The sequence below is a fragment of the Sminthopsis crassicaudata genome, chromosome 3 (assembly GCF_048593235.1).
Source record: "Sminthopsis crassicaudata isolate SCR6 chromosome 3, ASM4859323v1, whole genome shotgun sequence".
Taxonomy (NCBI): Eukaryota; Metazoa; Chordata; class Mammalia; order Dasyuromorphia; family Dasyuridae; genus Sminthopsis; species Sminthopsis crassicaudata.
The window spans coordinates 516793793-516810998 of record NC_133619.1 but is presented as its reverse complement, the minus strand read 5'-3'; the positions used below and the strand labels follow the sequence as shown (position 1 = coordinate 516810998).

At 37.8% G+C, this 17206-nt stretch overlaps 1 protein-coding gene across 1 annotated transcript; it reads right to left on the bottom strand.

Moving 5' to 3' along the window:
• Positions 1 to 297: 297 nt before the first annotated feature.
• On the bottom strand, positions 298 to 10355 carry LOC141559781 (tripartite motif-containing protein 43-like). The gene is made up of 8 exons (XM_074297478.1): positions 10243 to 10355; positions 9539 to 9667; positions 6667 to 7072; positions 6301 to 6408; positions 3393 to 3674; positions 2034 to 2056; positions 1775 to 1872; positions 298 to 928 (listed from the first exon to the last, which is right to left on the bottom strand). Exons 3-8 carry the CDS (start codon positions 7063 to 7065, stop codon positions 645 to 647), a joined length of 1194 nt encoding a protein of 397 aa, XP_074153579.1. The 5' UTR covers positions 7066 to 7072; positions 9539 to 9667; positions 10243 to 10355; the 3' UTR covers positions 298 to 644.
• Between the last annotated feature and the right edge of the window lie 6851 nt (positions 10356 to 17206).

Sequence of the window (17206 nt, the reverse complement as noted above, 5' to 3'; positions counted from 1 at the left end):
ACCATTGTATGAAGAAACATTTGTAGAGAAACTGAAAAGCTCTACAATATGCTTCTACTGCTATTGACTTCTATCTGTTGTGAACTACTTTTTTTTTTTTTTTTAATAATGCTTCAGAGTTTTTGTTTTTTTTTTGAGGCAGGGGTTAAGGGTCACACAGCTAGGAAGTGTTAAGAGTCTGAGATCAGACACTTAACAGACACATCCTTCCCTCAAAGCTCTCCCTTAATAAGCTTAGAAACATTGAAATCCCCTCACTTTTGGCTTAGAAAGATTGAATAAGATTTTGAAACACACTTGGGGGAAAACAACCAAAATCTTTATTAATTTGTATTATGTGACATTCTTAAGAATCAACCTGTGGCAAAAATCTATTCATGGCCAGTCAGCAGTTACTAGAGGGGTAAGATTCCAACAAGTTTTTCCTTATTCCAAGTTCAATACCTATTTCCCATAGATAATAACCCAGTATGAAATATAAAGAAAGGAGGGAAATGGGGAAGCTTTTTTTTTTTTTACAGATTATTTTCTGTAGACCACATCCCACTTTATAGCTTCTTCATTAACAAAAACAAAATTGACATTTGTCCTAATAACAGTTCCAGGATCATCTTGAAATCTCTTATTTTGCCCAAACCTCTGACCTAATGCCATTCTATTGAGGGCTGAGAAGAGAAGTCATTAACTGAGTTTTCCCTTTCAATTGGCAAGCAATAACAGGTAAAGATGGAATAGTCTTGATCCTTTTCAGAAGTGTCATTCGTTTTTAGCTGTGTAATAGACAAGTTTCTCCGATTCAGGTAGTGAAGACTTCCAGAGGTATAAACAGCATACATCTGACCCGAGGCAATGTCTGAAAATGTGAAAGTCCTCTTTCTGTCATCATCAGGCAATTCATACGGATAGTGACACTGCAGCCAACGAGATTCTGTAGAGATAATAAAGGTATCATCAGCCCCAAGGAGGGTCCTTCACTGCTCAGTGTATCACACTGCAATGAGGTGGGCTCTCTAGGGTTAAAGTTAGCTATGTGATTCTGGGCAAGTCACTTAAGCCTGCCTCTGTCTCAGTTCCTCATCTATAAAATGAACTGAAAAGAAAGTGGCAAACAGATAGGTAATGTAACAGGGAGGGCTGGGAATCAGATTTATCTCCATGATACTAGCTGTAAGAACTCGGCCAAATCATTTAACCATCTTTGCCACAGTTTTGTCTTCGGTACAAGTAGCAAACCACACGGGAATCTTAGCTAAGAAAACCCTACTGTTGTCATGGAGATTTGGACTGGAGAAGTTATTTTTAATCAATAATAATATCAATATTCAATAATGTTTTCAGCCTCCATATCCACCATCTGATTGAGATTAGATAAACCATTTACTACCAACAGTCTTTTATCTTTGCTAAACTTGACTCTCTAGCTTACCTGGCCAAAGAAAGTTAGAAAAATCCATCTTCCTTCACCAAATAAAATGTTAAAAACAAACCAAATAGGCAAGTTTTTTTTTTTAATGTTCCCCAAAGTTAGGAAGATAATTCTAGTTTCCCTCTGAATCACTGCAAATGATCATTGCTATTTTAGAGAAAAGTCAGTAGTTTCCCAGAGTAGGGACAAATCTTGTGTGGAAACTCTCCCTAATTATGCAGATCAGTTTATAATTTTTGGTACTTCTACAGATTCTTGATAGCTAAGAGATTCAAGATCACATTCAAAAACATATGGTTTGCCCCTCAAAAGATGGCCCTAATTTAGACTCAGAGAGCCGACCCTTACCTTGAAATTTCTTCAGGAATTCTCTTAAATCCATGCAATAAGAACTGCTCAGTTTTGGTGTGAAAGGTTCTGGCTTTTGAAGCAACAACAATTCACTCCTAAGGAAGAATTACTCAGTTATCATTCTTGTTCATCAGACTCTGTACTCTTCCTTGGTACCAAAGGCCTCCTCTTACCCTCTTCTACACATAGCTAGTACCTTTACCCCCACTATCTTTGGTGTTCCATTTATTATTTACCTTCAGAACAGTTAACTTACTTGTTCAGTGTGTCTTCAATATCCTAGGAGAGAGAAACAGAAAAATGTTAAAGGCTGGTATGTTTCAGGACATAATTCTCTTATCACCTTCCTCCAAAATACCCAGGGAAACCCAGAATCCTAAGCTCTGGCAGTTCCTTCATTTAAGATTTTATGTGAACAACAACATATTGGGGATAATTTGCTGAAGCAAAATTAGAAAATGCTGAAAATCTGGACAAACTTATAATTGAATAGAAATGGTTCATTAGAAGATCCTTAGTTTTAACTAAGTATGCTGAGCAATCTGAAAAGTACCCCTCAAATTTCTCTTCTGAACCTAAGCTAAGTGAGCATCAAAAAAGCTGATAACTCCAGTATTCTTCAGTTTTGTAAATAAAATTGTAAATAAAATTTAAAAACATATCTTGCAAAATGTGAATGGATTTTCATTAGCTCAATCTCTATAAGTTGGAAACCACAAATGCCTTTCATTCTGGGGGCACACTACGTTAAAGGATCCAAGCTGGAAAAGTAAGGCTTTCCAGACTCAAAAAAATCTGAAACAGAACTGCTGCCCCCAGGCCAAAAACTGTCCTCTGAAGCCTCCTCTTCCTTCCTATTAAGGAGGGTTTTAATCAACATAAAAGACTTTAATGGGATATTAAGTATACCTCCAGGGGAAAAAAAAATTAGGGAATTTGTTCTGAGTCCAAATCAGTTCTAATACACTTCTGTGAATTAGTCTGTTTTCTCAATTTAAAAATGGGAGTAAGAGAAATCTAATTTTTAGAGTTTTGGGGGTGGGAGAGAATTAAAATGGGATAGCAAGCCTTAAAATGCTTTAAATGTTAGCTATTCAAAAGGAGCTTGAGGGAGAGCAAAACCAAGATAGAGGATAGCAGGAAGTAGATAATGTTTACTCCTCTCCCTGTTTCTCTTTTCTTTAGTCAAGTCCCAAGATCTGGAGAATGCACCAATGAACCAGATTTAATCCTGATCAAGAAATTTAAAATTTTTTTAAAATCATAGTGAGTCGTTTTTCTGGGTTTGCATGGGGATGTATCTGCATACAGGGCACTCACTAATCAGTTGAGTCATAATTCAAAGTCTGATCAAATAGGGAAATTGTGCAAGGTAAGGGATGGGTCTCAAGCATGACAGGGGAGGGAGTTTGTTTTGCTTTTTTTTTGTGCACAGGTTTTAATTTGAGATGAAAGGGATAAGCATTCTAATTCGGATATAAATTTGACTTTGCCTTCCAAAACTGGAAGGCAAACTTAAAATAATTCCAGATTGCTAAATTGAGGCAATTAATACTCTTGTCCTAGCTTTGTAATTTTCTTCACCACTGTCTAGAGTCAATACAACTGTTCTCACCTCCAAAAGGTTCATATCTGGCATCCGAGACTTTTCTTCCAGTGCCATGGCCATTTCCCTTAGGTCATTCCTGTGTTTAGACATTCGGACACTGCTTATCCACTTTTGTTTTCTGTTTTGAATTTCTTGCTGGGTCTCCTGCTTCTTCAGGTTCTCAAACATTTCATTCTCCTCTTCATTCAGTTCCACAAGACTGTGGACCTCTTCTTCTTCATCACTCAGGAAATCTCTTATTTTTTGAAATTTTTTCTCAAATGTATTTCTTGGCATTTCTCCTTCTTCCTATAGTGATACATGCTCAGATGTTAATTATAAAAAGGACAACAGTCTGCTCTAATCAACCTCAACTTCCCAGCCTGATCTGTGAAGTATATTAGAAAGAACACTGGACTAAAGCAGGATTTAGTAAATCTGAATTGGAGTCCATGCTCTTTCATTAGCAAATTGGGTGACCCTGGGAAATTTAACCTTTCTTTCCTCCTTTTTCTTTTCAAAATATATGCAAAGATTGTTTTCAACATTGACCCTTGCAAATTTTCCAAATTTTTCTCCCTCCCTCCCCCCCAACCCCTTTCCCTAGACAAGTAAGCCAATATAGGTTAAAGATGTGCAGTTCTTCTAAACATATTTCCACATTTGTCATGCTGAACAACAAATATCAGATCAAAAGGGAAAAAAAAAACAAGAAAAAGCAAGCAACAGCAACAAATTAAGGTGAAAATACTACGTTGTGATCCACACTCAGTCCCCACAGCCCTCTCTCTCTGGGTGCAGGATGGCTCTCTCCATCACAAGTCCCTTGGAATTGGCCTGAATCATCTCATTGTGGAAAAGAATCAAATCCATGCTCTTAGTTCTACTTCACTTATGTTTGATAAAATTGAGTTTAAAGTCTCTCACTCCCACTGAGAAGGCAACATAACCCATTATATATGTGATGTTATGGTCATTTCACTACTACCCATGCTGCCAAAAAAAATAAAAGAAAAAAAGTGACAAGTTATATATACTTCTATATGCACTAAGTTCATCAGTTCTGACTTTCGAGGTGGATAGCATTTTCCATTCTAAGTCTTTCAGACCCGTCTTGGATCATTGTATTGATTAGAATAGCTAAGTCTTTCACATGTGATCACCATACTCCATTGCTCTTACTATGTACAATATTCTCCCGATTCTGCTCAGTATCTTTTTATGTAATTTTATACATTTCTTCTGAGGTTTTTCTAAAATCATCCCTTTCGAAGCAATAAACTGGGAAAACATTTTTACAGTCAAAGGTTCTGATAAAGGCCTCATCTCCAAAATATACAGAGAATTAACTCTAATTTATAAGAAATCAAGCCATTCTCCAAGTGATAAATGGTCAAAGGATATGAACAGACAATTCTCAGATGAAGAAATTGAAACTATTTCTAGCCATATGAAAAGATGCTCCAAGTCATTATTAATCAGAGAAATGCAAATTACAATAACTCAGATACCACTACACACCTGTCAGATTGGCTAGAATGGCAGAAAAGATAATGACAAATTTTGGAGGGGATGTGGGGAAAAAAGGAACACTGATACATTGTTGATGGAATTGTGAATACGTCCAGCCATTCTGAGAGAAGTTTGGAACTATGCTCAAAGAGTTATCAAACTGTGCATACCCTTTGACCCAGCAGTGCTACTACTGGGCTTATATCCCAAAAATTTTAAGGAAGGGAAAGGGACCCACATGTACAAGAATGTTTGTGGCAGTCTTTGTAGTGGCCAGAAACTGGAAACTGAGTGGATGCCCATCAATCGGAGAATGGCTGAATAAATTGTGGTCTATGAATGTTATGGAATATTATTGTTCTGTAAGAAATGACCAGCAGGATGATTTCAGAAAGGCCTGGAGAGACATATCAACTGATGCTGAGTGAAATAAGCAGGATCAGGAGATCATTATATACTTCAATAACAATCCTATATGATGATCAATTCTGATGGATGTGGCCATTTTCAACAATGAGATGAACCAAATTAGTTCCAATAGAGCAGTAATGAACTGAACCAGCTACACCCAGAGGAAATAACTCTGGGAGATGATTATGAACCACTACATAGAATTCCCAATCCCTTTATTTTTGTCGGCCTGCATTTTGATTTCCTTCACAGGTTAATTGTACACTGTTTCAAAACCCAATTCTTTTTGTACAGCAAAATAACTGTTTGAACATGTATACATATATTGTATTCAATTTATACTTTAACATATTTAACATGTATTGGATTACCTACCATCTGGGAGAAGGGTGGGGGGAAGGAGGGAAAAAGTTGGAACAAAAGGTTTTGCAATTGTCAATGCTGAAAAATTACCCATGCATATATGGTAAATAAAAAAATAATAAAATAAAATCCCCTTCATGATTTCTTAAACTGCAACAGAATTTCATCACAATTATATACAACTTGTTCAGTCATTCCCCAATTGATGAGCATTTCCTCAAATCCTAATTCTTTGCCACCATACAAAAAAGCTGCTATAGGTATAAAAATATAGGATCTTTTCCTCTTGGTTATTTCAGCAAAAAGATCTTCATTTCTGGGCTCTGGACATTTTCAAATGCCTGCAGTTTCCTCTGCTTCACCTACTGACTTCTCCCTAGCTTACTTAAGTGCCAATTAATACTAGTGCTTAGCATAGTGCCCTCACATATTAAATGTGTTTTAAATAAGTGAAACTATGTAAATAAAAGAAATGGCAGACAATCTTTGTTTTCTATTTGACAGTTACTAAGCAAAGGATAATATTCCATTTCCTAGTTGATAAATAAGGAGTTTTCAAAATTAGAAATCAAAGCTATAGTCATGAAAAAAAAAATCTTCTAAATCATTACTGATTAGTAAAGGATAAAATCAAGCCAGACAAACTTACTGTCCACACAACTGCCCATGTCCGAGGTATCTTCTTCTCTTCAAGCATGAGCTTCTGAACATCATTTAAATTTACATTTACAAGTTTCAGATTGTCCAGGAGTTTTTCCTGCAAAAACAACATGAGAGAGCTCCAGGAAGGGGGGCAGAAGCTGCGAAATTCAGAAGGCTTGGGGGTTAATACTGGTTTGAAGGAGCCTCATTCTCCGCTGTGATAGTTAAATCCCTTAAAGGGATGGCTCAGATACGAGTAGGTAAAATGGACAGGGGGGAGAGGAAGGAGGCACTAGCAGATGTGAAGTCTGTTGGCACCCCATGGTTACTCACCGCACAGGACTGCCAATTCCAGTGCCCCACAGTTACTTACCCTATAGAGCTTAGCAGCATCTTCTATGGGTTGGAATGTGTGATTCTCATGTTCCTGGGATTGTGAACAGGGCACACAGAGGAGGGTCTGATCATCCACACAGAAAAACTTCTTATCCTCTTGGTGTCTGTCACACTTGGTGCTTTCTGCAGGCCTCTGCCTCTGCTGTTTTTGTGGAACAGAAGGCTTCTTGTGCCTAAAAGTGTGTTTCCTCTTTCTCCTCACAGTTCTGGACTGGGAGATTTCCCTGCACCTCCAGCAGGAGACAGGTACAGAAGCTTGGCCAGAAGTGCTGAGACAAGATCGGCAAATGCTGTGTCCACAATCTGCAGCCACAGGGTCCGAGAGACAGACCCGACAAATGCTGCAGGTCAGCACATTCGGGAGACCTTTCATCATCAAGCTCCTGAGTAAGAAAGACATGGTGTAAGAGTGGTAGAGGTCCTTTTTTCAGATCTCAGAAGCCATCCCTCCTTCAGAAGAGCTGATTAAGAACAAAAGTAATTCCTCCTCCTAGTCCCACAGCTGAGGATTCATATTAAGAGCAACCACAATGAAATTTAGGGAATATTCAAGTGATAAAGCCCCAGGAATATTAAGAAAATGGGGAGTCGTGATTTTGGGAGGCCTGACCCAAACAGGGTACAACAAAATTCAAACAAATCGCATGGTTCCCATCTTTTCTCTCATTTCAGAGCTACTGAGTTTTTGTACAATCTAAGGAAAACAACTATCTTGATCACAAATATTGAAAAATAAATTTTCCTTCAAATTGTTTATCTTCAAGATTCCAGTAAGATCCAATAACAATGTTTTCCCCTCTTTTTTTTATCTCTAGTCTGCCCCTCCTCCCAAGAGTTAGAGAGTAGTCAGCTTTCTTGGTAGTTTCTGGACATATTGACAATATTTCCTGATCACCTAAGTACTTAAACAAGGCCCATCCGTGTTTGGGCCTTCGGATTTTATGGATGTCCCAAAATCACACTCTGCCCTGCCAACCAAGCACATTCCAGGTAGTGAACATGAGAAATGCTGCTATTTCATTGTCAAAAATGTACCCAATGACTTATCTGTGCCATACTCTTCTCCAATATTGAACTCTAACAGAGTATCATTCTGAATCAGGACTGTCCCAACAAGTGCTCATATACAAAATTACCCACACTTTTCTCCCTCAGTGTCCATAAGAGAAATTACCTCAAGAGATACAATCACTGTCACTCCATTGGAGTCATTCTCCCACATTTCCTGTAGTACTTACATCACAGTAACAACGTGTAGTCTCTGTAGGAGGATCTTGTGAAAATAGATGTTAAACTAAGGAATGGAACTGGTAGGAAACTCAGAAACAAGCAGACTCTGAAAAACTCAGGAGAAAGACTCAGATTGAGTAGTCAAAAGTCAAACTCTACCTAAAGGCCAGGAAAGTATTAAGAACCTCAACAAAAGGTCATTGAATGTGGCTATTAACAAATTATTGGTAACCATAGATAATCTTGATGCAAGCAGTTTTAATTTGGAGGTGGGAACAAAAAGCTAGATCTCCAGGGGAGGAGAAATGAGAAGGAAGAGAGAAAACAGAAGTCAAACTTTCTCTAGGAATTTAATGGTGAAGAGGGGAAATTAAAGTTTGGGCAAATAGGTAGAACAGTGTGGATAGAGTGCTGCTCTAGGGAGTCAGGAAGACTCCACTGTCAGTTAAAATACTACTTCAAATATACAGAGCCTGGGCAAGTCATTTAACCCTGTGTGCCTCAGTTTCCTTATCTGTAAAATGAGCTGGAGAAGGAGATGGAAAACCCCTCCAGCGGCTTTGCCAAGAAAACTCCAAACAGGGTCAAGAAAAAAGCTTTTAGAAATGATAGGAACAAGCGAATGAAGGCTTTATTTTTTTTTAAAGAGTGGAAAATAAAATAAATGTTTGTTGTTAAGTAGTAGAATGAAAATGAAAATGAAGAGTAGAAGATGAAGTCCGTAGAAGAGACAAAGGGAATAAGATCAAGGTTAAATATACAAGACTTGGCATTAACAAGGAAAGAGCAAGTCTTTTTTCTTCCTTTCCTTTCCTCAGCTTGGACTGGTATAGTAAATAAGAATATTGATTTTGGAGTCCGGAAGACCCAAGTTCAAATACTGCTTGATTGAATGTTCATTATGTGAATATAAACAAATCATTGTAAATTCTCTGGATTCCAGAAAGATTATCTCCGAGTTAGTGAGAATCAAGTATCCTTTGAAAGAAGGAGATAAGCAAATCAGAAAGCTTTTGTCCAAAGAATAAGGCTGTAAGCACAATCAATTGCAATCAATTTTGTGCGGGTTTTATTTAAATTGAATCCAGAGATACCACCCTAGTGGTGGTATTAATCGGAAGTTAATGGTGTTTTCTTGATGAATTGAAAAACTTATCAGGAACTATTAAAAAAATTCATACTCTCTTCAAAATAAAAAAGGAGTTCAGCTTATTAACCTAACCTCCCCAACTCTGCCACTTAGAATCCTACAGCTGCCTTCGAGGCTCAATCCAAGGGCTACCTTGTATTTAGGAAGTCCTTCAAGATCCCCAAAGTTCTTGATCCTTCAACCTTATATTTTCATTGTATTTACGTGTTCTTATGTAACAGTGATTATCCCAATAGTAAGCCTCCAGAGCAGAGAAATTTCCATTTCTTGCCCTTCCACTTCTACCATTTAGCTCAATGTCTCCTTTAATCAGCCCTTAACTCCTGTTTAAATGCTACATTAAATAGAAATGAAACATGCTTCCTAAAAACATGCACAAAATTATTTGGGATTTGACAGGGAATCAACAAAGCCAGTCCCCATTGCTTTCTAATTGCCTTCAACCAACTTTTCCCAGTTTAAAGCTCACCTTGTTTAACCCTGTCTTGGAAGATCTTGGAGAAATGATCTTGTAGGAAACTTTCCAGGATACTCTAATTCACAGCTGATCAGCTAGTGTGGTAAAGCACTTTCGAAGTTCCAATTCCTCTTCTAAGTGCTGGGGATACAAATCAAAATTCTCCCAGTTTTCTAGGAGTAAAACTGCGGATTGACCCGTCCTTTCAAAAACCAATAGCAAGATAGACTTAATTACTTCCAGAGTTGCAAAGTAAATAGAAATGAGGCAACAATGGATGGCTCAGATGAGCCTAGCCTCAATCTCCTTCCCAAAATATACTCTTAACCTTTCTTTCTTTATCTCCCCCAATCTTCATCTTGTAAATAGTTGGCATGCTAATTCTATTAAGTAACACAGGCCAAGTATTGACAACAAAAATGTTTTATATGGAATTTTACAAGTTTACAAATCACTTTACATATTATCTCATTTGGTCCACACAACAGCAAGGTAATCCAAGTGCTAAGGTTATTTCTAATTTAGCAAAATTAAATTGAAGAAGGGGGTTAGCCCAGGGTCCCACAGCTGGTAATTGTTATGAGGCAGAATTTCAACTCCCAAGTCCAAAGCATCTCCACTAGGTCAGCAGAAGGAGGGGGAGTAATGTAGTAGAACATTCTGGAGCCAGAATGCTAGGGTTGGAAATCAGAAGCGACTTATAAAAAGAAACCTACCTTGGATAATGGGTTTGATTGCGTCCTCCTAGGCACTCAAAGCAGTAAAGTTCTTACTCTAACCTGGGGCAGAGTTTTTATATGCTTCTCCCAGACAAACCCTCCCCTTTCTCATTTACATTAAAGGTGAGAACTCCATTATACTTCGGAGGCCTGAAATGCTAATAATTTCCCTGACTCAGCTCTAACTCTACAAAAGACTTTTACCTGCTCACCACCCAACCTTGATCTCCTCAAGATCACAGCCCCCTCCACCCCCACCCTTCCCCTTGCCTTCTTTCTGGGATGACTTTCCATTTACTTTCTACATCTGTAGATATCTTGTATGTAGTTGTTGGCTCCTTCTCTCTCCCACTGTCTTGGGGAATGGATCCCCAAGATTTAGTACAGCTTTTGGCAGAGAGTAAGCCTTCAATAAATGCTGGGTGAGGATGGATAGATTCCCCCTCACCAACAACTGTCACTCAAATGTTTTTCCCCCTCCCAGTTCTCCCCTCTGGTATCTCCTTTACAATCTTTAGACACATTCTCAGAATTTACTCAGTAAATCAAGGTAATGATCACCTCTCAGAAACAAAGAAAGAATTTACTCACTTCATCAATTAATTTCCACCCATCTCAAAAAGTGAAAAGTACTCAGAGCAGAGAAGGCCCATGTTTTAAAGTGAATATTCTCTCACATTCTCACAGACCTGGTTACAACATTCTATCAGCTGTACCCACTCAGTCAGTAAACATGTATTAAGTTCCTACTATATGCCTGCTATGGGTAAAAAAAAATTGAAAAAACAGTCCCTGAATAGAGAAGACAACAAGCAAACAAATATATACTAGCAACTCTATGTAAGAAAAATAAGAATAATCAATAGAGAGAAACACTAGAAGAGGGTTTCCAAAAATCTATAGAAGATGGAATTTTAGGTCTACATGTGCAAAAATGTTTGTGGCAGCCCTTTTTGTAGTGGCAAGGAACTAGAAACTGAGTGGATGCCCATCAGTTGGGAAATGGCTGAAGAAGTTATAGTATATGAATGTTATAGAATATGATTGTTCTGTAAGAAATAATCAGAAAGATGATTTCAGGGAGGTCTGGAGAGACTTACATGAATTGATGCTGAGTGAAGTGAGCAGAACCAGGAGATCATTGTACACAGCAACAAGATTGTATGATGATCAATTCTGATGAACTTGTCTCTTTTCAACAATGGGATGATTTAGGTCTGTCCCAATGATCTTGTGATGAAGAGAGCCATTTACACCCAGAGAGAAGGAATTGAGGGTGAATCACAACATAGCACTTTCACTCTTTTTGTTGTAGTTTACTGGAATTTAATTTTCTTTCTCATATTTTTTCCCTTTCTGATCTGATTTTTCTTGTGCAGCAAGATAATTATATAAATACATATGCCTATTTTGGATTTAACAAAACAGGTTTAACATATATTGGATTACATGCAATCTAGGGGAGAGAGTGGGGGAAAGGGGGAGAAACTGGAACACAAGGTTTTTCAAGAGTCAATGTTGAAAAAATTATCCTTGCATATGTTTTGAAAATAAAAAAAAACTTCAATTAAAAAAAAGAAATGATAATCAGGCTGATTTCAGAAAAGGCTGGGAAGACTTTCATGAACTGATGCTGAGTGAGGGGAGCAGAACCTGAACACTGTGAAGAGTAACAGCAAAGTTATGTGATGATCAACTATGATGGATTTGACTCTTTTTAATAATGCGGTGATTCAAGGCAATTCCAATACACTTGAGATGGAAAATGCCAATCACATCCAGAAAGGAAGCTATGGAGACTGAATGTGGATGGAAGTATAGTGTTTTTATCATTTTTTTTTTCCCTCATGGTCCTCCCCACCTTTTTTTTTTTTTTTTTCTCTCTCAACATGACTTGTGGAAATATGTTTTCAAAAAAATGTCTATTTAAAAAAAATGTGGATTTATAGCTTAAAAAAAGAAAAGAAAAGAAAAGCCAGCCCTGAAGTCAAGAAGACATGAGTTCAAATCTGGTCTTAGACACTTAACACTTCTTAAAAAGAAAAAGAAAAAAGAAGAAGGGAAGAGAAGAAAAAAAGATGAACTTTTATCTGGAAGCCAAACAGGCACAGGATTCACATTTTTCTGAACTTTTCTGAAGCAACCACCACCTACTGACCCCAAGTTAATGTAACATTAGTAGCACTCATTCTTGCAAAATCAGTAAAGGGAAATCACCTAGAAGACACAGTACAACCTAGCCATCAAGAGACATTGCATAAGGATACCAATAAACAGGGAGTGGCTTTCCTAGGCTGCAAGAGTCTAGGATGGGCTGAAGCTGTCTCTAGGTGGGTTACTTTAATGGAATACAGGATTTATTTTAAAAATTAAATAATTTATTATAAGCATAATATTAAACATCAATATAACCCATTAGATATTCTTTACAACTGTTTTGCATTTATATGAATGAATTTCATAGATGAAAAACAATGTGTTGGTCAATCCTGTATTACCCCCCCCCCCAGTCTTTGTTTTATTCCCCTTCTCTTTTACAAAACTGTTTTAATTCTGAACTTTAGGACCAAAAACAAACAACAAACACAGAACCTACTTCCATACCCATAGAACACCAAAAAAAGATTCTATATGAAATTATTAATTTCTGTATCTTTTGCTTTAAGTACATAATAAATTCTACACGGGACTTGCAAAAAATCTTTCAGACATACTCCGTAGTGAACCTTTTTGACCTTATATCTCTTTTTACCACCAGACAGACAAAACTTTTGAATTTTGTGGGATAGTTTATGCTACTCTGAGACTTAAAAGTTGTTCATTATTAATGTGCAATGCTGCATATAAGTATTGCTCTAGATAGGGGATGATAAAGGGATATAGTCTGATTATAAAGAAGATTGAAACAAAAAGTAAGGGTAAAAATAAGATAAATAAAAATTAGAATAAACATTTATTTGGCATTAATAGCAAGGAACTGAGTTAATCACAGGGAATTGAAGTAAAAACAATCCTTGCCCTCAAGGAGTTTATATTCATGACTCCACCCTCATCTTGACTGGGAATTTCCTCTTGTTCATTAATTAAAAAAAACTCTGAGACCAGATTTAAGATTTTCTGGGCAAAGATACTCGAGAGCTTTGTCATTTCCTTTTCCAGTTTATTTTACAACTGAGAAAACGAAAGCAAATTGAATTTGTGATTTGCCCAGGATCACCCAGCTAATAAGTGTCTGAAGTTGGATTTGAACTCATGAAAATGAGTCTTCATGATTCAAAGCCCAGAGCTCTAATATTTGACCATCTAGCTGCCCTTGGGAACTCAGAGGGCAGAAAAAGTGGATTGGGCGAGTTCATAATCCAATCTCAGACATATAAAATCTATGTATTGAAGTTGGTGGATATGAGGTTTAGGTCAGTAGCTGGGTAGGACTATTGCTGAAGAGGAGGCCTACTTAATCTGCTGGGTCCATCTAATTTGGGTGGGAAGTTACTGGTGACTTCTATCTGTTCTCTGATCCAATCTAAGAGTGGGTGGATTCCCAGCTACTGGGACTGGCCGTGTGTGTGTGTGTGTGTGTGTGTGTGTGTGTGTGTGTTGGGAGATTCTCTGAAGAGATAGCCAAACTTACTCATGTTCCAAGCCAAAAGGCTTGCCTTTAATTCAGATCCAACCCCAGACACTTACTAGCTGCAAAAACTTGAGACTGGCCAATTCATCTTCAGGTTATTTCAGTAGTCCAAGAATGAGCTCATGGGGACCTATAGTAGTACTGAGAAGGGGTTTATTCAGGAAGTTGGCAAAAGTGAAATTGAGCTGGCAACAGGTTGAGCAGGGCAACAGGAATGAGAGAGAGCGAGTTGGGGATGACACTTGGGTTTGAGCCTGGAGAATGGGGAGGAAGGATGGTGACATCCTTTTTTTTTTTTTTTTTTTTTTTAAATTTTAATTTTTATTTATTTTTTTTTAATTTTTATTTTATAATTATAATTTTTTTGATAGTATATATGCATGAGTAATTTTTTAAAATAACATTATCCCTTGTATTCATTTTTCCAAATTATCCCCTCCCTCCCTCTAGTCCCTCCCCTAGATGACAGGCAATCTCATACATTTTACATGTTTTACAGTATAACCTAGATATAATATATGTGTGTAAATCCAATTTTCTTGTTGCACGTTAAGTATTAGATTCTGAAGGTATAAGTAACCTGGGTAGATAGACAGTAGTGCTAACAATTTACATTCGCTTCCCAGTGTTCCTTCTCTGGGTGTAGCTGTTTCTGTCCATCATTGATCAACTGGAAGTGAGTTGGATCTTCTTTATGTTGAAGATTTCCACTTCCATCAGAATTGATCCTCATATAGTATTGTTGTTGAAGTGTATAATGATCTCCTGGTTATGTTCATTTCACTCAGCATCAATTGATGTAAGTCTCTCCAAGCCTCTATGTATTCCTCCTGCTGGTCATTTCTTACAGAGCAATAATATTCCAAATTTACCCAACCATTCTCCAATTGATGGACATCCATTCATCTTCCAGTTTCTAGCCACTACAAGAAGGGCTGTCACAAACATTTTGGCACATACAGGTCCCTTTCCCCTCTTTAGTGTTTCTTTGGGATATAAGCCCAATAGCAGCAATGCTGGGTCAAAGGGTATACACATTTTGATAACTTTTCGAGCATAATTCCAAATTGCTCTCCAGAACGTCTGGATTCTTTCACAACTCCACCAACAATGTATCAGTGTCCCAGTTTTCCCACATCCCCTCCAACATTCATCATTATCTTTTCCTGTCATCTTAGCCAAGGATGGTGACATCCTTAATAGCAATAAGGAAATGTACGAGTTTAATTTTGTTCGGTTGAGTTTAACATGTCTGAAAGATGCAAAACTGAAGATGCACATAAGTTAGAGCCGGATAGGTAGTTCTGAAAACCATCCACATAGAGATGAAGTAGTATAGGAGAAAGGCAGAGGACCCAAGACTGTTAGTGGGTATGGCCTGAGAGAGAAGAACGATTAGATAGGAGAACCAGAGGAGAACGGTGAACTGAAAACCAGAGGAAAAGAGTGACCAATAGTAGCAAAAGCTATGCAGAAGTCTAGAGGAAGGAGGACTGAGATCACCGTAACTTTGGAAAGAGCAGCTGGGTGATAGGGTGGGATTGGAAGTCAGATTGTAGAGAGTTAAGAAAAAGGAGAGAAATCTGAGGCACCTGTTGGAAACCGCCCTCTCAGGGAGTTTAACTATGAAGAGGAAGCTATGGGAGGAGAGTGGGGATGGAAAGATCACATGAGAGTTTTTCGAGGATGGGAGATTGTAGGTAATGCAGGAGTAATGAGACCTCTTGGACTTTACTGAGATTAATCACCAAGGAGAGTCACCTGCACAGGCAGAGACTCCCCAAAGTGAGAAAGGAATTTGGGAGGAGACATTGCAAATGCTGGCTGATCAGACAAGATGTTATCATTCAGTTACTTTTCAGTTGTATCTACCTCTTCAGGATCCTATTTGGAGTTTACTGGAGTGGTTTACTGTCTCCTCCAGATCATGTTACTGATGAAGAAACTGAGGCAAACAGGATGAAATGACTTGCCAGGAGCCCGACAGCTAGCTCTTTCTAACTATAGGCCCAGTGCACCATCCAGTGGTCTGATTAGGTAAACTGTCTTGACCTGAATGACTAGTTCAATCCAAGGAGGTGGGACAGGACTAGATTGTAAGTGGAGGTAGAGAAGTTAGTCTTGTTAAAGACTCGGATTGTTTCCTCCGGTGAGACGGGATAGTGGCCAAAGGCATCTGAATATTGAGATGAGATAAGGAAGAGGGAAGAAAAGGGAGCTCAATTTCTTGAGTAAACTATAAAGCAAGGTTATTAGCTGAAAGAGTAGGAGCAAGAGAACCATGGGGAGGTTTGAAGAGGTATGAAAAGGTTTGGAAGAGCAATTTGGAGAATGGGATAGAGAATTCTTTAGAGAGATAGAATTTTTCTTTTTCTGCTATGTCCCTGGATCAGATGCCTTCCTTTGGTGATCATCCACCTTCCTCCCCTTCTCCCCCTCCCCCCATCCTTTCAGGCTCCTTTTTGTGAGCTTTTCCCCTTTAGATCATAAGTTCCCTGAAGGAAGAGATTTTTTATTTATTTTTTATTTTTTTTGCATTTGTATCCCTAGAACCTTATTAGCATAATACTGCTTGAAACTTTTAAGTGCTTAATAAATATTTATTGACTGAGATAGGATGGAAAAGATAATTGGAAGTAAGTAGGTTGAAAAAACTGAATGTTTAGGGTGTTTGAAGCGGGTGCATGCTGAATTTTCCTAGAAGGTGGGCAGAAAAATGGTGAACTGGGTACCTGGTGTCATTGAGCAAAGTAGGAAATCCATGGACTATATGTAAAAGAGAACGTGGTAATGTAGGGAAAGAGGTACTCCCTCTTGGCTCTGCCTTTGTCCTAGCTAGCTCCTATGCCTGGAGCATGAAAATTTTAGACGGGGGAAAGTTGGAAAGGAAATGTTAGCTATGGAAGATAATTGGAAAGATAATTAATAGCTAAGCAGCAGGGGTACAAAACTTTGCCCAAACAACAAATAAAAAAAAAAAATGCTACAAATCACTATGAATTCAAGAAATGCAGATTAAATCAAATTTGAGGTATTATCTCATACCTATGAGATTAGCTAATATGACAGAAAAGAAAATTGATAAATGTTGAAGAGCTGGGGAAAACTGGGACATTAATGCATTGTTGGTAAACTGATCTAATTATTCTGGAAAGCAATTTAGAACTATGCCCAAAAGGTCTATAAAACTGTGCATACCCTTTGGCCCAGCAATATTATTGCTAGAGTCAATATCCCAATGAGATAAAATAAAAAATGAAGACCTATATGTACAAAAATGTTTATAGCAACTGTTTTTGTGGTGGAAAGAATTAGAAATCGAGGGAATGA